Raw genomic sequence first — 25,628 nt, 5'->3', positions numbered from 1 at the left:
AAATTGATAATATTGGGTTATTCGATAATTAATGTCGTATTTTTTATGTTTTTTCACTTATAATATAATAATAATAAATATTAATCAATGATGTAGTGGCCATCTTGGTGGATGACCTATTGCCATCTTTCGGCAAGTTGGAAAATTCCGCGTTCGGAAAAGCCTTGGTTTTTAGAAGTAAAAAATTTATTTAACTCATTTTTAACGGCTTGATCAGAATCGAAATTTTTACCATTCAAATGATTTTGAAGAGAACGAAGCAAATAATAATCTGATGGCGCCAAGTCAGGGCTATATGGTGGATGAGGTATCAGTTCCCAATTTAGTTTCAATAATTTTTGACGCGTTATTAAAGACGTATGGGGTCTAGCGTTATCATGATGGAACAGTACCCCTTTGCGATTGGCGAGTTCAGGACGTTTTCCTTTGATTTTTTCGTTCAATTTCGATAGGCGACGACAGTAAACATTCGAATCAATAGTTTGGAAGCAGTTCAAAATAAAGAATATCCTTGTAGTCCCACCACACAGATAGCAAAATCTTCTTTTGATGAATATTGGCTTGGACGTCGATTGCGTAGGTTTATCTTGTTTGGTCCATGATTGTTTTCGGACTACGTTATCGTAGACAATCCATTTTTCATCACCCGTTATGACTCTTTTCAGAAGTGAGTCGTTTTGGTTACGATTCAGCAAAGAATCGCATATGTTAATGCGTTGGGTGAGGTGAATTTCCTTCAATTCGTGAGGAACCCAAACATCCAATTTGCTAACGTATCCAAGCTTTTTTAAATGCAGAGAAACGGTTTAATTCGATATGTTCAACTTTTCTGGTATCCCTCGAGTTGTCACGCGCCGATAAGCTTCGATTAAGGCCTTTATTTTATCGTTATCAATGGTGATTGGACGTCCAGTGTGTGGTGAATCTTGGACATTAAAATTTCCCGAACGAGAGCGAGAAAACCAACGCTGGCACTGGCGTTCAGTGAGGCAGTTCTCACCAAAAACTTCACACAATTTCTTCTGAGCTTGTACTGCACTTTTGCCCTTTCGAAAGTAAAATAATAAAATGTGTCGATAATGCTCACGTTGATTGTCCATCTTCAACTTAAATTTTAAACAACTTCTTGTTTACTAATCACGTTCAATTTTCGATCGAAAAACATCTAAAACATAACCTTTAAAATGGCATATAAGCGACAAGATCACTATTACTCGGTATGTATAAATTGAACCATCTATGAGAATAAAACGATATTAAATATCGAACAACCCAATAAATAATTGTCGCCAATAACAAGATTTATAACTGTTTTTATTGCGCTAAAGAACTAGTTTACAATAATCGCACTTACAGCATGACTGCTCATAGAAAATTATAAGGAAAAATGATACGGTTCCAGTAGTTAAAGGCGAATTTATCTTGTCCCTTCTCAGTGGGTATCCCATAGGCGCCACTTGTTTGTGGAGCCAGGCGTCTTTGAACAATAGGATTAAATGGAATTAAATGCAGATGATCATAGAATAACGCAGATGGCCCGAGGACGAGATGGTTACATTACTCATAATGTCCAAATTTACTGTACAAATGGCTACATAATTCATATTGTTCAAAATTTTCAATTTTCTTCGGTAGAAAATTGTTTTGACATTAGCTCGTCACACATCACTGAATCTACAAAAATATTTTCTGTTAAAAAATATGGAATTCTGTTTGAAATTCTGAAGCTTGCAATTAAATGAGAGTAATTTCAGTTGAAAAAAATGAACTTTGACGTGACTTAATAGTCTGAAAAACATAATTTTATTCGGTTCTTAGTTCATCAAAATCCATTCATAAATAACTGAGTTATAGCTTCGCGCTTTTTTTTTGAGACACAGCGTATAATAAGAAGTAGGGCGATTTCGCTGTTGAGTGGTTGCGTCAGAATTAATGCCCAAATAAGGCTGATAAGACGGCTTAATTCGAAAAATTTAATAAGGCGATATAAGAGTATGAAAATTCATAAAAGCCTCAGTAATGGCACCCTAAATTTCCCGGATTAAACTAATTTAAACCGCTACTTAGTATCCCCGATTTACTGATAATTTACGCCTCATGGCCGGGCATATAATTTTGTTTAAAATTTCGTTAACTGAATATCTAAAGCAATTTTCCTTAATTGATTAGAAGCCACTTGGTGGGGCCGTTTTCCAAAACTGCAAGTTGTTTGGAAGCGATACGAAGGACAAAAAAAGGCAGAAATTTCTTTCGGCTGCTGGTTTCCTTTATCGCTTCTATATTGAAGTGATCACCAATCTCTGTCTACTGCTATTAAAAGTGACGCGAAGCAATAAAAGCCGAAAATAAAAAATATCGAGCGAAGCTCAATCATTGGCCCTGCGTCATGTGGAACGGTAATAGTTATTTACGTGTAGAGGGATGAAAGGAGAAGATTACGCCTGCGGCCGACTTTTGCGGCCCGATGCAGAGCAGGAGCCGTAATTCGATCAAGGGCGTAATCTTTCTTTTGGTTCGTGGTACGTAGAGCGTTTTACGTACAGATAATAGTTTTTTAATTTTCTACATGCTAGCTGCATGTCACATCGAATTACTTACTTGAAGGTTGTTAAAAAACGTTTACGGCCCGCTCCGGGGGCCTCCGCCCCCGGACTTTAGAACGAAACGCCCGCCGGTCGTCAACTCATTGCTAAAACCATGGAAACTGTTGTAATATAGACCAATAGCTTCGATCCGTTTGTGCGTATATAAAAATTTAAGCACTTTTCATTTCTAATTAACTCCCAGTTACCCTTCGAAACGAATTCAGACCTCCTTTTTAATTACTTTTCCCCGTTCACAGTTTCAATTTAAATATGAGGAATTTTCAGACCGAAGGCAAAAAATGTCCTCTCGTTCTGTAAGTGTTCATTTAGGCAGGGTGAAATCCCAGGTCATTAACTCCATACGATAGCACCATATATCAGATTTGCTTTAGGGGAGGCCTTTTAATGAGTTCGTTAGGGAGGAAAGCCGGGGAAATTTCTGTAGGAGACGCGCTTCGAGGAGAGCTTTTCAATGTGCTTTTATGAGGTTATGAGGCTAATAAAACGACAATTCACCAGGAGCCTCTTGCACTACATCTATTGTTACGAGCTACAAGTGATGGTGAATTAAGTTAAGAAAAAGTCTCTCTAATTTTCCCCATTTTGTCGACAAAATGGTGACGGATTTTGATCCGTAGGTAATTACCCCAAGTCCATCGATGCGGAATTCGAACGTTTCTTTGTGATTTCAACTAGGATTTTTAATTAAACGATAATGGTTTACTAAATTTATGTTCTTAGTATTAAAACGCAAATTCTTTCCCTCTCGAAAGTGACGTTTTAATCCCAAATTCGGCCGAATGCACTCTAAATGCAAAAGGATTCCATCTCGTATACCTAAACTGTCTGTTCGTTTCTCGTTCTCGTTTAAAGAGGATTAGGGTGTTACAATGTCAGAAGCATTTCGCATGGGTATTTTAAGCTCGTGGGAGTAAAAACTCTGGACTCACACGAAAACCTCGGTTCCAAACGTGTAAAAAGTTATGCAAACTGTTGGATACAAATGAGGAAGTGTATGCAATTGTTGTATTATTGTAGCTTATAGTTTATGGTAATGCGGTAAATACAAGCGGGAACACGTTTTTCAGTTTCATTTTTCCAAATGCTGGAATGTACATGATAGCGTTTATAATTAATGGCCCGTATCGAGATAAGGGCCAAAAACGGCGGTGTTCTTGTATGAAAACTCGTAATGTGTTAGAAAAGATAAACGGCTCAGAACGGTCATTTTTAATCTGAATAACCGGCACAGATTTGACTCAAAAACGCCGACATCTAACAGATTGTCGAAGCAATGAGCATCCCAACTCTAAGCCTTACTAAGCTATCTGGTTCTTCCCACTTTTTAGGTAAGAAACTAAATCAGATTGTGACAGTCCGCATTTGCCCAAAATGGCCGTGAACTATTGTACGGAAATCCTGGCGATCGAAGCAATATAAGTAGAACCGTCAAAAGTTATTAAAGCGATTGAAGCAACATAAATAGGAATGTAAGATGTGATCTTAAACGAATTTTTCAGCTCACAAAGGAAATACGGCTGAATAATTTTTTCTGCCATGATATAACGTTATAATTCAACAAATTTGGTTTTTAAAATGCAAATTGTCATAATCCATAACGCTTGTTGGATATTTCGTTGGTGAGCAAACTGAATTCAATTTGCACGGTTGGGCACGTCAAAGCAGATACACAATCCGCCTAGTCCCATTAGGCTCTGCCAATGGATGCAATGAAATTAGCCAGTTGTTAAATCACGTAGCCCGTTTAGATTGACAGGGTCCCCCTGAAACCGACTACGTGGGAAACATGTCTATCATTGACCACGGTTATAAGAGCGCCATTTCAGTCATATAATACTAATCAGTTCGATTCGTGTCCCGTTTTTCACCAAAACGTTTGCTTCATTATTCCCTGCAATCATCAACGCGCTATCACGAGAGGGGGACATGGGGGTGGTAGACACTGCCACAACATAAAGGATGCTGACATTAACAATGTCCTTATCAGTGATGATTCTGTCGGAACTGAATTCCCATATATTCAGCCTGCGAAAAGCCCCTCAAATTCAATGTGGGTTCAGATAACTAGGATTCGGCTGGAGGGAAAAAGGCGGAAATTTGATTTTATATTTGGTTATCGTTTGTTACGCTCGTGGATTATCTATCATCTTATAACGTGCGAGCTGGCTTCTTGCAGCCGTTCCTCCAGTACAGTTTTAAGTGAATTGCAAACATTCCTTTGATCTGCTGGAAGTTTATCAGCCCGGCATTGCGTTATTGCTCATTACTTGGCGTGTATGTCAGCTACGCAAAATGGAGAAAGGATAATTAAATCCACACATTCTGATGCTCGGGAATGTAGTACGAATCCGGCTACATTACCAAGGGAAAACACGGTTCAGGTCGTGGCATGTCGTGAGTTTTAAAACGCATTACTTTCGGAATGTTTAAACAAAAGGGTCGAGCATTTCAATTGGAGCCATCGGGAGAAACGGGGGCTCATTATTGTGTATTAATCGCTTATTGTATACTACAAGTTTCGGACTGTTCCGGCAAAAAGCAAAATATAATATAAGCACGAACAACGGCATTTAATGATAAATGGCAGAGAGGAACTGTAGCTTAACAATTAAATCGATTTACTGGAAAATTATAGTTCAGGCAAAGTTGGTACTAAACTCTATTCATTAAAAGGAAAGCAAGGGATCAGTAACCAAGGAAGTTTTTGCCAACAAAACAACAGTGAATCGATAAATCGGGCTCCAGTGGAACTATTATGCTGTTATCGGCTCGAACAGAGATTAGATATTGAAATCAGGGTAAAAAATAGCCGGGTTGAGAACTTTGCCAGAACTCCAGTGAATGTGGAGTAAAAATCCATTAGTTATTCTAAAGGGTGATTTGCATGGCCGCATACCAAGTCGAGCTTAAATAAACTACCCTGAGGCCAAAGTTCGGGAAGTATTTGTGCCATGTTTTACATGCCCAAGTGGGTATAAAAATTAAAATCTGAGGCAAAGCAGCGGAAGATAAACTCCCTTATTCCACTGCGAACTTGCCTGAGTCACAGTAAAACTCTTGGTTATATGGCCCCATAAGAATAACATCTTGTAATTTATGTATGGCAACATTTTATTCTCGGGAATATTGTGAGAGAAGTTTTCCATGTAAGTTATGAGCTAACATAGTAGTTGAGAATAATATTTAAACGGAATTCCGCATCGTCCCGTTTATTTATAAAAGCTCAGCTGACAGGTATGTGCCGACAAGATGTATTTGAATAAATTATCCGCTTTAATAGGGAGTTTTAATAACGCTTCTGCAAAGTTTATTAGGGCTCCCGTTTTAAAACAAAATCGATCGAAAGCGGTACCGGATTAAACTTTGAAGCCGGCTAAAAAGTATCTCATTAACATGAATTAATTTAGGGCTTGCAAGGCTCGAGAACGTGCCCACATTTGAGTGGATGGAGGCGGAAAAAAGTGAAAAAACTCATATCGCAGGTTCACGATTGAGGGCGGCGGCTTGGCGCTCCCTTTAAACTAAACACGTCAAATTCCAGACATCAAAGCCGATTGTTGTCGCTAACTAGACCCTGACAATATTCTTTTCATTACCGAGCGATGCGAGAACCAGATAAGATTCACGCTCGACTCCACATTTATTCACCGCAAATTGAATTCACGTCAATCTCGGCGACAACAACAGCGTTCACAAGACAATTACAATGTGCCGGCACGGACAGAAGGATCCGCGAGGAAAATATCCATGGAAAGATGTCTATAGATTTAAATATTAATACTTCCTCGATTCTTTTGGAATATGAAAGTCATATGTTTTATTGCTCCTATCTTCAAGTGATCGAAATTCCGAAGAGAACTCCACTGGAATACTCGGCAATAATTTTTAATCCACGAGCGACTGGAAATTTCCATCGTGTGGCTTCTCGAATTTTTCATTCGGGATGAAATTGCAAATGCATTTTAAACTTGACGTCTTATCAGTTGGGAATATTGAAGACATTTGGAACAACATCGCGACGATAAATGTTATTTCGAAACTCTCTGGTCGGGTTTCTACATTTCGGGAACTGAGAAGAGGCGCCATCAAAGGACGTCGGACCGAGGGGAGGACAAAAATGGCGGACATTATCGGTTTATTTGGGCATTTCTCGAAGCGTTAAATCTAGACAGACAGGTGGCCGTTTCCAGTCGGAACCTTGAGCGGAAACTTAACTTGGGGAAGTATACTTATTGACAGACTCATGCAGGCTAAGAGTTCGGAAACACTCGATTGGGCGGGTAGCCATACAAGGTATCATAGGAACAGTGGTGCGAATAAAAGCTATGGTGCAAGAAACGCTGTGTAGTAAAAATTCCGTTCGCCATTTTACCAAGAAAGCTTTACGTCCGCCTCCACATAGTATCCAGCTAGTTATGCAGGGCGGCCCAGAAACACTGGTACAAACGACAGTGCCACCAGATCAAAAAGTAAAGGGATCCAGTTACGCTTGTCTCACACAAACGTTGCTTGTTTTCGGTCCACACGACGTGAAAGTGTGTAATTTCTATGATAACTAGAAATAAAACGTTTATTAATAACTCAAGGATCCGCAAAACTACCTCATTTTGGGACCAGTTCTGGGCGGTAATTAGCTTATTTTCTGATCGGTTTTTACAATTTATGCAGCTATTATCTAACGTACGAGTCAGCAAATATTCCCAAGGGGTCAGTAAAAAGTCTTCATTCTGATAGTTTTACTGCATCGTAAAGAATATCTAAATGGAAAATGTCGAATTCTCCAAGCTACTATTCTTCATTTAGTTGAGTAAAAATTTTTCAGAGTTCAGCAACTACTCCTTATTTTGAAACGACCGAACTTAACCCATTGGTTTATAGATTTTCCCGAGAATCATGCAAAGCATATCGAATAATCCCAGCTATCATCGTAATTATCGATCGGCAAGACTTTCCATAAGATGAGGGAAAAATAATCACTTATAATCTTTTACAGGGTCGTAATTAGCTTATTTCTTAGCAGATTTTCCCGAAGGTTATGTAAACAATGTTGATCGGTCCGATCTATCACCCTGCATCGTAGTCGGAAAGAATTTCCATCGATTTCTAACGAAGCAATATTAGTAGGGTTAGGTAAGGTAAACCTCCCCTTCGTAAAGCGATTGAAGCAATATTGGTAGGAGTATTGTTTCATATCCTGAGTCGAGCCCTAATTGGCCAATTTCCTTGAACCCTCATATTCGCCCTCAAAATTACTTGGCAGCTATGGCCCTTTAACCAACTCCCTCTTCTCCGAACTTTTTGACCGTTTTGCCTTTATCAGAGGCTTGTAGAAAGTCACGCGATATTTCCCCAGAGGACCTATTCAGCCATGAATTTTTTTAGCATTTCAAGCGACGGAAGCAATGTAAACAGGATTGGTTAACGTACGTTTTATAAAGCAATTAACGTAGTATCGGTTGGAGTATTTTACAAGTTTTCAGTCAAATTTTAGTTCACTAATTCTTTTGGACCGTCATATTTGCCCTCAAAATTACTGGACAGCTATAGTCTTTCATTATGGGCAAAGCCAAGACTAATTCCCATTGCTCCGAACTTCTTGACTTTTCTGTCTTTTTTCGAAGTCTACGGACTGCCATGGAACGTCTCCCGAGAGAACTATTTCACCGTGAATTTTTTGCATTCCAAGAGATTAAAGCAATATAAGCAGGGTCGCTAAACGCCCGTTTCATTAAGCGCTTGAAGCAATATCGGCAGGATTATTTATCCATTTCTACCCTGTAATTGCTAATAATCTCTCGACTCAAACCCTAATTTGTCAATTTCCTTTAGCCCTCATGTTCGCCCTCAAAGTTATCTGCGTCATAAATGTTCGGCCTCTTAATAAATAACTAAGGAATTGAGGTAATTTATATGACTTATGCGATCCTAAAATTATGATTTAAGCCGGACAAAGGCCGACAAAAGTCGCATCATAGGGATAGAAAACGGGCAAATGTTATCAAACATAAATAAACAATTTAGTCGCATATAAGCTGCATTAATTCGCTAAATAACAGAATGGAAGATCTCGACGAAACAACATATTTCCCCGAAATAATTTGTGCAGGTACAAATCAATAGGAATTATGCGTTTGAATAGATTGAACGCCATTAGGGTGCATATGTTATTATTAGTGCCACCTCAGTTTTGCATGCTAACCTAATAATTATACATGAATTATAAATCCCCCATTACATAAATTTAATTATAATTTAATGAACGTAATGCGGGCTCCAGTGAACTGAGCTGCTGCCCATTAATGAGTGTCATAGAGCGTGTAATCAGGATTTGACAATGATGACAAGTATCTCTGGAGTATTTTGGAATTCAATTCGCAGAAAAAGGTCATTCGAAAGTGTTTCTCAAGAAAGAAATTTCACGGCAAGTCGACGAGAATCCCTAAAAAGTTAATTTGGGTGGGCCCAGGCACGAAACGTTGCTCGGTCCAGATTGAAGATAACAAAAGCCGCCTGGGAAAGGGCAGTAAAAATTTAGTAACCCTAATAAAACGACAAAAGTAATACCCCTTAGGATCGACGCTTTACGACGTTTCGGCCACTACAATATTTATATGAATAAGGATGCACATACATATACGTGACAGTAATAGTTTATATGGCTCTATACCGTGATCTCCATTCCATGCCACCATCGCCCCCAGCCCTGGGTAATTTCGCATGGAATCGTTGAGCGTTTTATTGCTCAAGATTATGTATGTCTCGAAAATGCTCATAAAAAGTGCTCTCTAGAAATCCCACTTTTTCCCATTTAACTTCACGAAATATTTTAATTAAGTCCTGCAGAAAACGACGCCAAAGCCGAGTTTGTTCTACATTAAAGAACGGTGTTGTGGCACAAATATGGGAAACATAATAAGCTTTCCTCAGGGTTTCATAGTGCAACATGACAATGCTTTTTGTCAGCCACCAGCTTGTTAAATATGTATGGGGTAGATTCTAGCCACGTATTAATAATTCAAGGGGTAAGCTAATTCCCAACTACTAAAGAGTAATAAAATGGATATTTTTGACAATAAAGAAGACACTTCTTAGGCCTTATTTATTCCTTGAGCTCTTTATCCTTTTCTCTGCAACATACTTCGATTCAAAGTAAATTGCCTTTCTTTCGTGTAGCAACCCTATTAGGATTTTTCCTAGGAAGTCGTTTATAGTGAGCATTAAATTTAGAGTTTAGTTGCTTTAAGGTTTCTACAAAATACCTTCAGAGTTCGGACGAAACTAAAGCTGCCGAAAAACTTTGCAGAAGGGAAATGTGAAGAAGTGGCAGATGTTAACGGAATTCCTGCCGGATTAAATTGCCGCAAAGAGTGAACAAGTTCCCCCTACAGTCAGAAATGTATTCAGTTGAAGGAATGGGAACTGGCGCAGATATCCTCAAAGAAAACACGATATTCGCTCAAAAGGAAGTTGATATCCACCGTTATTGTTACGCATACAGGGTGTCTGCTCTGGAGCTCAAAATTGGATAATTGAGTTAAATTTGCGCCATATAAAACCCAAGCGGTTCGCAGACCGAATTTGAATGAGGTGCAAATTTTACAGGCAATGTTCCGACCTTTGGTTCCGACAAAAAGGTGCCGCGCCGAATAACGCTAAGAGAGAGACCGCCAGAGTCATTTCAAACAACAGAGACCTGCGGTCGCCGGCATGCGCACCCGACCTATCCCCATCAGACTTCTGAGCTCGATTTTTGATATTTGCTTCAAACTGCAAGACCGAACCCGAACATGCGATACATCATCGCAATCGGAAGTAAGGGTGGATTTGGGGAATCCACCTCTTTTTCCGATTACGAAAAGTTCTGTGAAAATCCAAGATGGCCGCTATAAGGGAAAATCACGTTAATGTCACCCGAAGATCCCCCATAGTTGAAAATGTATTGCGATGAAGTAACAGGAATTGCTACAGATATTCTGAAAGAAAACACGGTATTCGCTTAAAAGGGAGTTGATATCTACCGTTATTATTGTGTATATAAACCGTATACCTGCAGCGAAATTTATTTGCATGTCTAAACGTTCGCAGGCGGCGAATGCATCCGGAAGTTATTTGGGAAAATTTCCATATTACACAACACTACTTTTATGTTTCCGTTGTGGAATAGTTAGGAGCAATACCGGCAAGATCCAATTTCGGTGAGTGATACCTTACAGGTGACGTATATTAAAATGCCCGGCCTTGCTCCACGCCACAGGACATTTATAAACGTTTTTCCGGCGCTTTATTACAGTTCCGGAAGTTATCTGACCACGCAATAAAGTTTGACATTTTTATTCCTCTAATAATATCGTCTGGAAGAATTTATTCGGTTATAAAACTCTTGTTTGAACGGGAATTCCAGCACGCGAAAGAAAATTTTTCCCAGCGACCACCAATTACCATAAACTTATTTTTTTTTCTAAGTTCTTATTTCCGTAATCCTTCGCCTAATTTATTCTCTTTGCTGCATACAGTAGCTATCGCATGTTAGCAACGACACCAAGTGCCCGCTAACCCCCTGGTATATATTCAGGGTTAACCACTCCGCAGATTTATGTGGGTCGATAAGAATTTAGGCCTTTTCTAATTATAATATACCGCTGTTATAGAATTTTCAGTGCTTAGGGCTGGTTAACTAAAAGCAAATCCGGTATTATATTTCGTTTGATGAACCCTTTTCAAAGCCGATAGGTTTAACTTCATCGCAGGGCTGCTGAACGTTAAACAACTAGACCTTCCTATTGAACTCGGGGTAGTAATTTAAATTAAAACTACTTGAGTCGGCTGCTAATTAAGAAAAGGTGCAAAGCTTTCGCTCAGTTTTAAGGTCCTTTAGGTGCTCTTCTTGTGTAACGTTAAACCACGAGCGATTATTTTTCACATTAATACATCGTTATGCCTCATTCCGCTCAATCGCCCGATACAAAGGGTCCCAATATACATGTGGGGTGATTTAGATAAATGAACGTAAATAACGGCTGATTGTGTGGGACCTTGTGCCGCACAACGATTGATAATAAAAGTTGCATGGGTGGCCTTTGAAATGCAGCGAAAAAATTTCAGCCTGTTGCTATTGTTAGAGGAGCCAGCAAATGGAATCCAAAAATAGCAGGAAACGCGTTTGAATGCTTTAACTGATTCGGATCAATGGGAAAAAAAAGTAAACTCGATTTGGGATTTTTGGGTATGTTTGTTGCTATTTCTGTTCATGTAATTGAGAACTATTAACAGTTACTGTCCGCTAACAATTATTGATATGGATCCTGAAAAAAAAATTATTCCGCGAGCAAAGAAGGACACCATGGAAATAGCATTAAAAGCAGCGCCGAGGACGGGAAATGGCTGCCTTTTCGTTATTTCATGAAATTTCGTAGCGCATTAAACAGAAATAGGTACTCAAATGGGCCGTTTTTAGTTCCAACCTCAAGAGCAGAACAAATAGTCTGATAAGGGCAAGGAGTTTTCGAACGCTCAATTAAACATTTTTACCAAAATTTCATTATTTTGAAAGCTGATTCTAGAAATATTTCATGCGTTGCATACAATTTGTATATGTAGTTATACATAATATCTGCACAGAAATCCAAAACACACCCGGTATATCTCAACGTGTTAGGGTATGAATGAATCGACGAACTCGATTATGTTTTGATCATCCGCTCTCAAGTACCACTAGAGAACAAAGTGCTAATTTATAAAACCATCATCAAGCCCGTGTGGACCTATGGTATCCAGCTATGGGGAACCGCCAGCAACTATAATATCGAAATTTTACAACGTTTTCAATCTAAGACGTTACGGATGCTTGTTAATGCACCATGGTATGTTATCAACAATACAATTCGCTCCGACCTCTCAATCAAAACAGTCCGAGAAAAAATAGAGAGCTACTCAAATAACTACATGCGAAGATTAGATCACCACCCAAATCACTTAGCCATAAATTTACTGGACACAGCGACATACACAACCAGGTTGAAGAGATTCAACCCTCCAAATTTGCCACATAGATTCAACCAAGTAAGGGACTGAAATGTTGGTCCTTTTACTACACCACTTAGTACTATAATTTATAATTGCCAGCATAGATATTGAATATCCAATTTATTTTTACCTTTATTGTGACAGATTGTATCTCTACAAGTAATTAAATTAAAAAAAAAATGTTTTGACCAAAAAGGTTTCCAATTTCAATAATTTCTGTAATTTCATAGTAAGTAAATAATACTTAAGACACATTTAATGTTATGTTAATAATTAAATATTGGTGGTGGTTGCTTATTTACGAGTGTTATTCATTGGGTGATTCAACCAAGTTGTGATGATGACGCGGTCAACAATGCGGCCGGCTATGTGTAATCCCTTTGACCTAGTACTTTTGGATAAATCATTCGATTTGGCGAAAAAGCGAAATAAAGACGTGTAGTAGAGATTCGGTGTTTTATTTCTTCTTACTGTAATAATTATTAAAAAATATTTAGAAAATATCGTGCATGTAGACCGTTTTCATTTTGTTATTAGCATGCGATGCGTCGGATGTAAAAGGGTCGAGTAAGCATTTTGCTTCTAAATAAAAAGAAGTCTACACAAATGATTTTTATTTTGAGAAAACATTTTCTTTAAAAATATGCTGAGATGCGTCCGTCTACACGTCATTGGTAAAATTTAAAATAACACTTTTTTATAAACAAACGCGGCCACATTAACTGTCAAAACGTGTCAAATTTCATTTATATGTCTCACGCGGTTGCGAAGATATCGATAACAATTAAATTTTCCATAAATCTTCAACACCGAATACCTTCCTAATCACTAATTATTGGAATATAATTTATATGGGGAACCACAGTACGTTTCAATGCACTATCGCTTATACCACACACCCTGTATATGTAATTATATATAAATTGTATAACTATATAGACAAATTTACACCTGTAAATTTGATGAAAATCTCGATCCCTGGGTAAAGCTGAAGTCCCGGTCCCTGAGGTCCGAAAAATTACATGCCTAGTTGACTTTCATGTCAAGTACTTATCATGCCCCGAAACCAGGACCTTTAATTTGGGGTCTATCGATGCTCTCGAATCACAGTGATTGCGTTCCACATTTACATGGAGAGTATAAATATTTGCGAGAATTTATTAAACGAAAGATAAAATTAAATTAACCCTAAAGTTGTGAGGAAAGTCAAAAAAGGCCGATATTTTCGTTGCTTTATGGCCTTGCATAATGTATTAGACAGAGATCGACAATCCAAGTCGGCCATTTTTAGTCTTAGTCTCGAGCAGAGACTCAGATGAATTACTATAATTTTCGAATCGGTTTTCTCGCGAAAGCTAAAATTTTTACGACGTTAGAGCTTGGGATTTTGGATGGCTCTCAGCCGTAAATTGTTTCCATTTAAATCTCACTTGGCATGAAATAATCCAAGACATACTATTCAATTTGAAAATCTTGGTTCCGTCCTACTTAACCCGGAATTTATACGAACAATTGAAGCAATATAAGTGGGATTGTTATTATGCGCTAGTAAGGAAGCGACTAGAGTAGGAATATTTCCAACGAAAAATCGATCGAGACCGTCTTATTTCCATTTTATAACATTTTTAAGCGGGGATATGTTACTTGTCATTTCATGCTGTCATTATTAAAATTGACGGTCAAATTCTAAAACGTCCAGGCAAAATCAACTTGACTTGTCCGCCTTGGTGAAATATTTCTGTGGTAATTCACCAATTGGACAATTGCCATCTCGTCTTATAAATTTTAACAAACGATCTAAATAGTATATTATTAGGTCTCGAATTATAATAAAGTTGTGCAGCACAAGTTTATACGAGATTAACGTATATCATGTAAAGTAGCAACATAATTATGAGTGTTTTGCATAGTACTAAGAACTGCTTAACTGCGCGATAAAACAATGTTGGTCTCTCCGGAGTAACATTGCCAATATCATATTATTATAAAACATTTATCAGATTTTATAGGCACTATTAACTGAATTTAGTATGTTGAGAAAGCGCGATTCACTTTAAATCAGTTCCAACCCGGCTGAAATGCATAAATGATCGTCCTAGGCGTGCAGGGAAATAAAAAATTTCTCGGAGTATGAAATAATTCAAGACATACTTCGCAAATATCGAAACCTTAACGCCGCATACTTTATTTGGGATGTATGATACTAATTAAAGCAATATAACTCGGGTTGTTATTGTACACTTGTTGCAAAGTAAAGGAATAAAAGTAGGAACGTTTTTAAAGAAAAATTAGTTATAATGTTTGTGAATTTATATAAAATGCTATTCTATAGGGACATAACGTCAAAACTAACTAGAACATATAATCCCGGTAGGGTGTGTAAGTTTTTGTTTTTTTGTTGGTTTTGTTGTTAAACCCTCCAGAGGCAATACTATCCCTGAGGAAATGAGAATAGTCTTTATTGTATGCTTCCGTTAAAATTGACAATAACAAGGAGGAAAATTTGCTATTAGCAGCGAAGGCAGCCAAAGCGTAAGCAACGAAAAGGTTACCAAAGCCACGAGAACTAACGTTTGAATCTGAATTACCACACTCAAATTAATACCCTCAACGGCCAGTTTCGAAGTTATTTTTAAGGCTTTTATCTCTCAATATTTCAAGGCGACATGGAAAAATCAATAGCTAGATCGGAAGAAGTGATTGTTTTAATCTGCCCTAGATTTAGATGTGATAATTTCTTAACTTAAGCCTAAAACTCGGCAGTGAAGGATTAATCCAAAGTCAAAATTGCGTTTTTCTTTTAAAACTGCAGTACCTTTGTGGGCTCGCGATGCATCATATTTTGTTCTTGATATCTATCATTTAATCCAATCTGACACACACCATTTAATAACTCCGTGCTGAGCCTCATGTTAAAACTTCAAGAAGTTTCAGCCGCAAATAACTCACGCTTGTCTTCTTCAGCGCACCGACTATATACCAAAATATTGCCCTTTCTCTCACAATAAACGCCTCCGGTATTGAAATCCTGTCCGATTCCCACATCCCGATCGTCTGGATACTCATAGAGCCAACAAACCTCTATAAGCACCCGAGTCATTTACATAATTTTGTGAGCTATGAGACGCATTTATTAATAAGGTTTCCGAATAAAATATGATAAAGGTTAATGCCAATTAATCAAGATTAGAGGGGTTGTTTAATTCAAATTGAGCACTCACCTTTTAACTTAGACATTGGACAAGTCACTGGTGCGTAGGAGGCACCTAAATGGGTTCCTATCTGCGTATTATTAATTGGCACTCACTATAATAATCAATATTAGTCAATATGTCACAATAATGGACAATTTATTAGATTTTATTAGAGTCACAGACGCACTTTAATTCGGATAAAACTCAAATTGGAAACACGTCACCGATATTTTCCGCAGGCGAGGAAAACTTTCCAAGAGTCGAGAGTTTCCCTTCACTCGGTAGGTTTCGAGCGACTGGCGAATAACTGTTCCCTTACTTTTCGGCTTACTTCCCACATCCGCCACCAGCTGGCGCCGCCGTAGGACACACTTGCACGTCGCCCTTTCAGTCTTTCGATCATAAGTTGTAGAGGAAAGGATAAAGGTGCAAAAATATTTGTAAGCATGTTTGGATCCAGTGTCACACCCTTAAATCCTATTATATATTACCTTTTGATTTGGGACCAACAGCTGTATTCAAGCGACCGCGAAAGGGCACCATAACCGTGGGTTACAAGACGAGAAGGGACGGACATTTTAATATTTATTGGACTGAAAAGAAGCGCTCATTAGTCCATTTTTTGGAGAATAATTCACGACCTCCTTCAATATTTTGGCGTCAAATACATGAAAATTTAATTCGTTCCGGGATGTTTCGGGGCACGCGAGTTGCTTATGACATAAGAGTTTTTGCAAAACTCACCGGCTCGTCGGTCCGGTTTGTCAGTATGTCAACGCGCTTATGAAAATCAATACAACCATTCGAATTTTCCAATTCCTACAAATCTATTTCGTAGAGGATTTAATTGAAATAAAAGCCACAGGCAGACAGATCATTTATTATTATTTTTTATTGCAACTAATGATGATCTCCCGGGTTATTCGAGTGCGCAAGTTTTGTGCTTCTTCATAGAGTTCCTGTTCCAATTTTAAGTTTTCAAGAGGCATTCTTAGGCTTTGTATCAGCATTACTGAATCTGGTGCATCAGCATAATATAGGAATATGCGGCGTTTAAGATCTGAAATTCATAACTTAATCACAGGAATTTTTCGTAAGATTTGAAACTCGCCGAAAGATACGTTCTCAAAGACATATCCCCGAATATTCCCAATTTGTACTTCAAAGGCTTTTGACTGCGCATTGTAATCATAAACACCATAAATTTTACTGAAGGTGATTGGTTGTACCATTCGCTTTGGAGTATTGCAAGGGCCAACCCTTGACTCTGCAATATAAATAAATCATGAATTTCTCTAGTGGAAATTTGAGCGGTTCCTTACCAAGACCATGATTTCATTTGCATAATAGTAGTAAAGACACAGCCTGAAATTCATGATGACTAGATAGGCGAGTAAAGATATCAGCTGAATAATAGCAACGTTTTCCTAAAAAGAAAACAAATTACGGTTGTCAGAGCGTTCGCATCGTTTGAACCTTAAGCGCCAGCAGGCTGCCACGTGCTGGTAGGTCAGATTTGAAATTCAAACCCCGCAGCTTTATGAAAATGAAAAATTTCGCTCGGTTGTTGCGCTAAAGTTTGCAAATGGATCGAAATTGGAGAAATCGCAATTAAAAAAAGATCCTCGTCATTAAAACTTTTCACAAATATACTCGACCTACATCCCAACTGAAACTGAACCGCAAAATGAATGTAATCCAACCACCAACATTTCACCATCGTTTCAGGGAAAATTCCAGTTACTTATTACGAGCCAACTTTGCTTTGGGGAACGAGAGACGAAAGTGAGAACACAAAGCGAAATTGATGTATATTAAATATACACATTTTGCCTGGCGTTGCAATTACACGGCAGATGTTTAAAGACTGTAATTTCCAATTTAAGCACAAAAGGGCGTAATGTGCCGGAATTATTAGACTGGAAAATTTCAATTTGAATAGATAACTCAATATGATGGAAATTCGGATTGTTTATCAGTCTAGTGTCTAACCAACGGGCTTTATAAATACCCGCTAATTTAGCCCGTTTGCGGAAGGGAGAGTATGGAAATTTATATGTTTAATGACAATTTTGCAGTTGATAACAAAGTTATTTGTTCGCGAAACAACCAGATCGCAAACCAACATGAAAATACCTGCAACATTTCATTTAGCATACAAGCCATATGCACGGAGCTCTGGAAAAAATCAAGGAACATGCACGTGGGCATTATGTGGTTGCAGTCTGTTATGTAGCTACAACGAATGAGAAATTACTTCAAATTTGTCAGAATGTTTTTAGGTGAATACTCATTAATCGCTGTGTGGAGGTGTATGCACTTCTTCATAGCAAATGCGGCTGACTCTGTACCAAACCGAGTTTCCTTTAGATTGTGATCAAAATTCTTCAGGTTGTGGTGCAGGATCCTCAGTTGAATGGTCGGATAGACTAAAATGCTAGTTAGCAGGATTTCTCCGAATGTGTCGTAGGTAGAGCAGAAAATTACGTATATTGAATTGAGAATGTACGCTGCCTAAAATGGCGATCCTCAAAAGAAATATAATTTATTCATAAGAATACTACCACAAAATGGTCATCTTTATTGAAAGGAAACCAGGCAGATAAAGGGATTGGGCGTGATAACACTGTGATATTTCCTCTTTGGATCTCAAGGGGTGGTTCCAGTAACGGACGGATGGTGTAGGATATTTCTGTAGTCACCATCATAAGCAGGTAGATGAAAATATTGCGATTTACCATCCTACAGCTGCTTGTCACGATCTCAATCACCTACAACCATACTTTATAAAGGAAGCAAAGAACTTTTGCAACTACCTTTTCATCCTGCACCCTCTGCATGTCTTCGTCGCTCGTCAACACATACCTAAGAAGCTTGATAAATGTAGGCGTTTGCATAAGTCTTTGCCTGATAATAACGGTGGTGAAAATGGGAGTAATAATAAGGTTTTTGTATAGCTCCTCTAAGTCCAGCTCGCGGCTGAACAGGATGACGAAGAGCTGCACATAGCTGCTGCAGAGGAATGCAGCGAACAACCAGAAACAGATTCGCATGTAGATGTTGTAATAGAGTTGGAGAAATTTATTATTGGTGGAGAGGAGCACGTTGGGGTAAATGCCTATGAGGGAGCAAAGCCGTATGGGGATTTTGAGAAAATTGGAGCGTGGTGGAATCTGGAATCAACAAGATTAGATCCAGATTTTTGTTTTTTTTTTTTTTTTGTTTAATACTCACTGACATATTTCGCCGAAATCCTGATGCTGATAACTGGCAAATTGGCTGATGGTGTTTTTAAAGTTCCCTTTGTTTGCTGAAAATCTGTGTCCGCCTGCAATCAGGGTGAAAATCGCTGACACAGTGAATCAAAATACTGTCCAAATTGGCCTCGTTTCTCCGCAAACAAAGGCAATTATCAGACCTAAGCATATTCACCAACTTTCCTCTATTATTACATTTGAATAACTTATCGAAATCAATTTGAGGCACGTCAACAAAACATCCCTATGCAGCAAAATGTCGATAATCTAATCCTTGATGGCATGTTTCGGAAAGTAGGCTGGGTTTCAGCAAGTTTCGCCGCTCCTGTGAGCTAAAAAGCGAGCTCAAAAAGCAGCTGCATTCATATCTTTGAAGCAAAAAGCGGATATCAGCGGCAATTTTGCATTCCCGTCCGTGTTAGGATAATCCGGCAGAACAGCTGACAATCCAAACAATCCCTGCAGAAACCCTTGTAAATATTTATGTGGCAGGATCTAGCGTGGTATAGGAAATTGTTTCGAAAATACTTTCTATTCATATTTAGATTTATAACGGGCAAGATGTATCCTCGGCAAACACGAAGGGTAGATATAGACGGGACGTTGTTTTTATGCCAGTGGTGTAAAAATAGGGTAAACAACTTGGAAAGATCGTTTTTCAACACGATTTTGATATCGACGTATATATATAGACAACATCACCATTATGTCGAGAATTTCTAACATAATTCTTGATATAATGGCGAATAGCTACTTCAGGACGTTTTCCTTTTTCTATATCTTGCAGCCAGAAAATTCCACATTTCCTCAATATCTCACGTCCCCATAAATCACACAACACACATACAAGTTTCGTGCACATATTGTACATTTTCCTAGTCCTTAATCTAGGCGGGGGCTCTTTAAAATCTCCCGATTCCCAGGCGACTTTTATGCAATTTCTGGTGGAAAAAGATGTTTCCACCATTAAGAAAGATTGATTCTCCTATAATGATTCGCCGAATTTAACCGTGGTAAAATGGGAATTCTGGAGAAAAATCGGGGATGTCTTTTAAGTTGGATACTTTGTCGAGTTGAGGCTTAGATGCGAAACGAAACTGGATAAACTGGCAGAAAGGCTTCAATTTTGATTTGCAGCTGCAGTACGTTGCTCACAATAGAAACCTCGGAGAGGAAGATTAATGCGCTTCCATTTAAAAAGGGCATATAAATGCAAAGGTAATTCTTTAGGGACTGATTTATAATGTCTTGTGGAGTTTAAAATAATTCTTCGGTCTATAAAACTTCAGCGACGATCTCTAATTTCGCACCTTAAGGACGGAAATGCATTTTATGTGCAACACGTTTCTAACGTATGGCACAGGGCCTTCTTGAATATAAAGTAGTTGTGGTTGTCGGTCTGACACTAATACACTTTGCCCTCGCCACTCTGTGTATGGTCCACACCGCCAGTTTCTCCCAGAGGATTTTGTGGAGATTTGTTCTCCAATTTACGCCATAGGTGGCAATACACCTAGGACCAACACTTCCGAGATAAAATATGCATGTGCTCGGTTATAACGCCAGCTTTACTATTGAGGAAACGCATTTATTATTTAACGAAAGAGGTGGTTTGCGATCAGTATTGTCTGATACCTACCAGAATTTTGTATGTCTAGATTTCCCCCGAGCCAAAAAACAAATGACGTTTATTAAGATCAAAGTTTTGATGTAGAATATGTCGAAATGCTAACACGCTCTTCAGCCGTTGCTGCAGTGTAATTTAATAATATCAATATCTTGAGATGTGAACGCGTAAAAAGAGAGAATTTGGAAAATGCATTTCAGGTTTTACTGATGCCTCTATATCGCTACGTTCGCTTCAGATATAAATCAGGGCTATGTTTGATGTTATGCTCATTTTAAAGCCCCACTTAAAATGCCTCTTTGGAACATGCAAGACGGATTTGTAGCAGAAAACCCAACATAAACATTTATGAAAGCAACCTTCGTATTGATATATAAAAGCTTTTTACTTAACAAAAGTGTTTTCCTGGGAAGGTTTAAGCTGAAAATGCGTTTTCATACCTTCGGGGCTCCGAACCGCTTGTTTACATATAAGCAATTTCACTTTATTGCCAAGAAATCTTACAATCAATTTGCAAGAGTCTTGACATCATGATAGAACAGATGCTGTTGGCCGGATGACGTCACGAAATTTCAAATTACTCCAAAATCGGTAACAATAGATGTAGGAAAACGTATTGGAGAATCGGTTGTGACATATATTCAGGACTCTAAACTGAAGCACATAATGCTCATTTTTGTTACTCTAAAGCGGTGATACACAGACTGATTTCACATTATTGCGAAGAATCGATTTGCGAAAGTCTTTCACGTGAGGATAGATTAAGTTATTGGTATGAAGTCGTGAAATTTGAGATTATTCCGATATCGTTAAAGACAGCTATAGGAAAACGTATTTAATAAATTGCTGGAATGTCCGGGAGTGTCAGGGCATTATGTCAAAGCCCCTTTTAAAAAGCACTGAGAAGTTGTTCTTATTAATCCTCATTTCACTCCAAATGGTGGGCATGGGAATTTCGATAGCACAGATCAACAGAAATCGCGCAATATGGAGAGTATTGCATTATGCCAAACTAGGATTTTAGGGTCCTGAAGATCGATTAAACGATTTTCAAAATTCTTCACGTTATGGTGAATTGCACAATTTGAATGTTCAACTTCAATTAGTATGTAAATATACTAGGACCTTTAATGCCTAATTAACCTTAGAATGATAGACCCAATTAATTTGGTTTACAGTAAATTGGCAGGAAATCGAGCCGGTAAATTATCGTAAGACTTTTAGCGTCGGTAGACGATCGCGAAGACATTAAGGAACACGAGATTTCACCCCGGTAATAGACGTGAGCCTGGAAGCAGTGCCGCGAGGAAAGACATTTATCTAATCTTGCGAACTCCATGAAAACTCTTTTCCATCGCTTAAAAAAAGCGCCTTTACTGGGAAACCGGAATCCGAGCAATTACTTTCAATATTAGCCCTAGACATCGGCTTTTACGGTGATTAAAATATTTGAAGATGTAGGTAGATACTGCAGAAAATATCCGACTTGCCGGATTAACACGAACAATAATTCGTTTTCCCATCATCGCACCCAACTAATCCAAAACGTGTGTTAAATTAACTATAATTCACAAATATTTGCGGGGAGGTGTTTTGGGAAATTAGTTGTCTGGCTGTATACATAACTCATCCAAATTACACGAATATTATCAGGGATTAGACAAATTAGAACACTGCCGCGTTTATGTTTCATGCTATTAATTAATTCGGCTATAGGGAAACTGCCTATTCCAACAAAGTTGCAGTTGCGGGAACATCGAAAAAGGAAGGAAAGCTGGATAACCTCGAGTAACCCCCTCAGCATAATCAATTAACATATAAAGCGTAATAATGATTATAATCAGACCTGGTGAAACACTCCTAGTTCGGTTATTAATAAAATTATAATGTTATCTGTGCTTGTGTATATTATAATCAATCATGACGAACTTTAATCCCAGGTAAAAGTAATTAATCATTCGATTCGCGGCCAGTGCAAACATAATTAAAGGTGTGTGTCAGCGGGTATTTAGCCACAAAGAGGATACGTCTTTTGAAGTTGCGTAAAAAAAAACAATTAAAGCGCTGAAATGAGCCGAGAATTGCATTTTTAGCAGCCTCTTTGTCTTTGTAGAGTGATGTTTGTTTCGCTTTGAAAAACCACCAGAAAGTGGAAAAATTCGATTGCTTTGAAAGTGCGTACGTATTCTAAAAATCTTCGAGGAAAACCCAAAAACGAAACTCCGAGAGTCGTAAGAATTAATGCGAACCCCTTTGGAAGTTTGAGAAATGCTCAAACAACTGCGAAAACCTTTAGCCAGACTCAAAAGTTTCAACCTCTTTGGAATTCCGACGAAAATATTGCCAAATACCTCCAACAACTAGGTGCAGGGAAGAGGAATGAAGTGGCACCAAGCCAACGACCTAGAACAAATGGACGTAGCAACGTTTCTCACTGTTTTGGCAACGAGACACTAATCCATTGTAAGGAAGCCATTACAGAGGTTTTTCCAGCTCTTTTTCGTTTTTACAGGTGATAAGCGAGAATTAAGACGCCAATCTTACCACCCCGATGTGACGCCAAACTAGTATCGATATCGAAAACTTTTCCGTGTCGTTATTTGGATTAAATTTTTTGATGTTGGCATAAATACCTTCGAAGTAAATATTAGGCATTGCCAAGCACGAATTTGTCTAGTGATTTAGAAGAACTTACTGTAAAATGCTGGCCGGCAATTGCCTAAAAGTGAGTCAATTTTCGAGCGGAAACCACCATGCATTAGTGTCCCAATGACGTTTCTCTTGTTGTCAACGATGTATAATTATATTTAAGGCCGTTAGAACTCTAAAAAAAAATATTATTTATTCAAGAATTTAAGTTACAAAATTTATTACAATGACTGACATGAACGATCATCTTAATAGTAATTCCTGCCTATGGATTAGTTAGTGCTTTTATAATTAAAAAATGCTGAAGATGCTGAATCTGACGCGTGTTATGGTTTACACGCGTCACTCGTGTTAGTATCCTTAATAAAATGGCCATATAATTGTATCATGCACCGGCACTATCGGGGCACATAAGACGTAGGAATTCATGATGATGGCGCTTCCTCTCATTTCGTCGCCATGGATTAGTGTCTTACTTGCTCATTAAGTTGCCAGGGGTTTAAATCGCGGAATCTGCGCATATAGAGCGTAAGAGGTCACGACGACGCCATTTTGTCACATATCGCCGCCATGAATTAGTGCCTTATTTGTGGAAAAAACACTGCAAAAGTATAAAAAACTTTATGCTGTATTCTTGGATTGGCGTCGTGTGCCGCAATTTGTGAGTTGCACAAATTCTCATTCACAGTTACACTCTTTTATGTGTTAAATTATTTAAATGTTAGGAGCTAACCTCTCGCATCAATGGATCCCCAACTTCTCCGGCCTCAGCTGCTCCCAGGATTTCCCTGATGTTGATTGCGGGCAGCAAACCTTGTCCCAAAACCCTTTCCACGGAACTTCATTACGTTCACATTAGGACTTTCAACCCTTTTAATTAGCCACTCGTTTCAACTAGACTGGACAATTAAGACAAATTACGTTATTAATGATTCCCTCTGTAAGCTCCTTATTCGAAGATTATCTCGGGTGTCAACGGCCAAAAAATGTCTGGAGCCAAGGCTTAGCGCTGACTGTTTTCAAAAATTGCTGAAGTCCAAAGGAAATTTAATTCAATGTTTGTCGCTTTATTGTAGATAAAATCTAATGCCCCGTAAAAACCGACCTAATTAAAAAGTGCAGGCCCAGCTTTGCTCGAAACGCAGGGCGCAAAATTTAAAGGGAATTTTGTATATTTCGTTAGCGGCTGTTAATTAGGAAATACTAAAGCTGGGCCTGCATAATGGTCTAAGCTTTTTGGCCGTTCCAGTTTACTATTTAGTTCGCTGTTTCTTTTTTACTCCCCCTTTTAACTCTCCAGCTTAATCCTTTTGTTATTAAAGTTTAATATCGCTGTTGATTAATTTACGAGGGAAACTCCCAGAAAAAGTCGGAGGAAAACCCCTCCTCGGCTTTGTGGCAGCTACATATCCCAAATGACAATAGGTCTGGAAATAAATTACGACATCATTAGTTTTGGTTAGTTAGCCTGACGTAAGGTTACGATCTGCTTTATGTAGAGAGCAATTTTCCGCTCATGAAGAAAAATAACACAGGCCGTAATGTAGGTGGTATAGCAGGACGCTTTCTAAGCTATAAATATACTGAGAAATTCCTCTATTTTTGCTCTTATCATCTCTCGCATGTCAGAATATGACTTACATGAGAGAAACGCTACGTCTAAATTACACCGCAAATGGACGCGTGGTTTTTTGAAAAGCTTCATCGAAAACATTCCATGCAGTAAAAATCGGAAATGACCTTTTATTGTACCGAATTGACACAGTTATAGTCGAAATAAAGCTAACTAAATATAGCCCTGGAATTGGTTCTGCCTTGGCTCCCCTTGGCTTGTATTGCTGGACTACAAGCACGCTACGTTTAAGAATTAATTTTTCTGGAAAATGCCAGAGTTGCATGTGCAACGAAAGTCAAGGAAAACTGTCAGCAGGGCACATTCCTTAAATAACTCCGCTCGTAACGCCATAATTGCGGTATTTAGGTTGTTTATGGAAATCTGGACTGCCACATGTTGCAAATCGTTTTCTAAAGGAATAATGAATATTTTCTTACCTTTGTTTCCTACTGTCCTTATATTCTCAAGGAATCGGAAGGAATCGACGATCGAAACTGGGACGGGGCAATGACCAAGAAGAAGTGAATGTAAAATTACCTTTCTAAGGTACATCCGCCCTATTTTATCTATCAGATACTTAATGGCGGCGAAATCGGACCAAATTATGTCAACATGACATTTTCAACACGCCAGCGCGACACGCATCTCTAGCCACAA

At 38.4% G+C, this 25,628-nt stretch overlaps 2 protein-coding genes across 2 annotated transcripts in view; both read right to left on the bottom strand.

The window, feature by feature from the left end:
* kek5 (kekkon 5) overlaps positions 1-16,093 on the bottom strand; it is a 92,750-nt gene extending 76,657 nt beyond the window's left edge. Inside the window, exon 1 of the mRNA XM_066290607.1 lies at positions 15,851-16,093. The gene's annotated coding sequence lies outside the window, so the exon portion shown is untranslated. The remainder of the gene's footprint in view (positions 1-15,850) is intronic.
* A 594-nt stretch (positions 16,094-16,687) lies between these two features.
* LOC136343511 (odorant receptor Or2-like) lies at positions 16,688-25,542 on the bottom strand. Its single transcript, XM_066290274.1, has 9 exons — positions 25,409-25,542; positions 19,058-19,151; positions 18,640-18,996; positions 18,388-18,594; positions 18,114-18,337; positions 17,960-18,059; positions 17,146-17,250; positions 16,935-17,090; positions 16,688-16,883 (listed from the first exon to the last, which is right to left on the bottom strand). The coding sequence occupies exons 2-9, from the start codon at positions 19,061-19,063 to the stop codon at positions 16,833-16,835; spliced, it is 1,206 nt and encodes a 401-aa protein (XP_066146371.1). The 5' UTR covers positions 19,064-19,151; positions 25,409-25,542; the 3' UTR covers positions 16,688-16,832.
* Between the last annotated feature and the right edge of the window lie 86 nt (positions 25,543-25,628).

Source organism: Euwallacea fornicatus, chromosome 15, assembly GCF_040115645.1.
Source record: "Euwallacea fornicatus isolate EFF26 chromosome 15, ASM4011564v1, whole genome shotgun sequence".
NCBI lineage: Eukaryota > Metazoa > Arthropoda > Insecta > Coleoptera > Curculionidae > Euwallacea > Euwallacea fornicatus.
The sequence above is the reverse complement of the archived record's forward strand: the minus strand, read 5'-3'. Positions and strand labels throughout refer to the sequence as shown.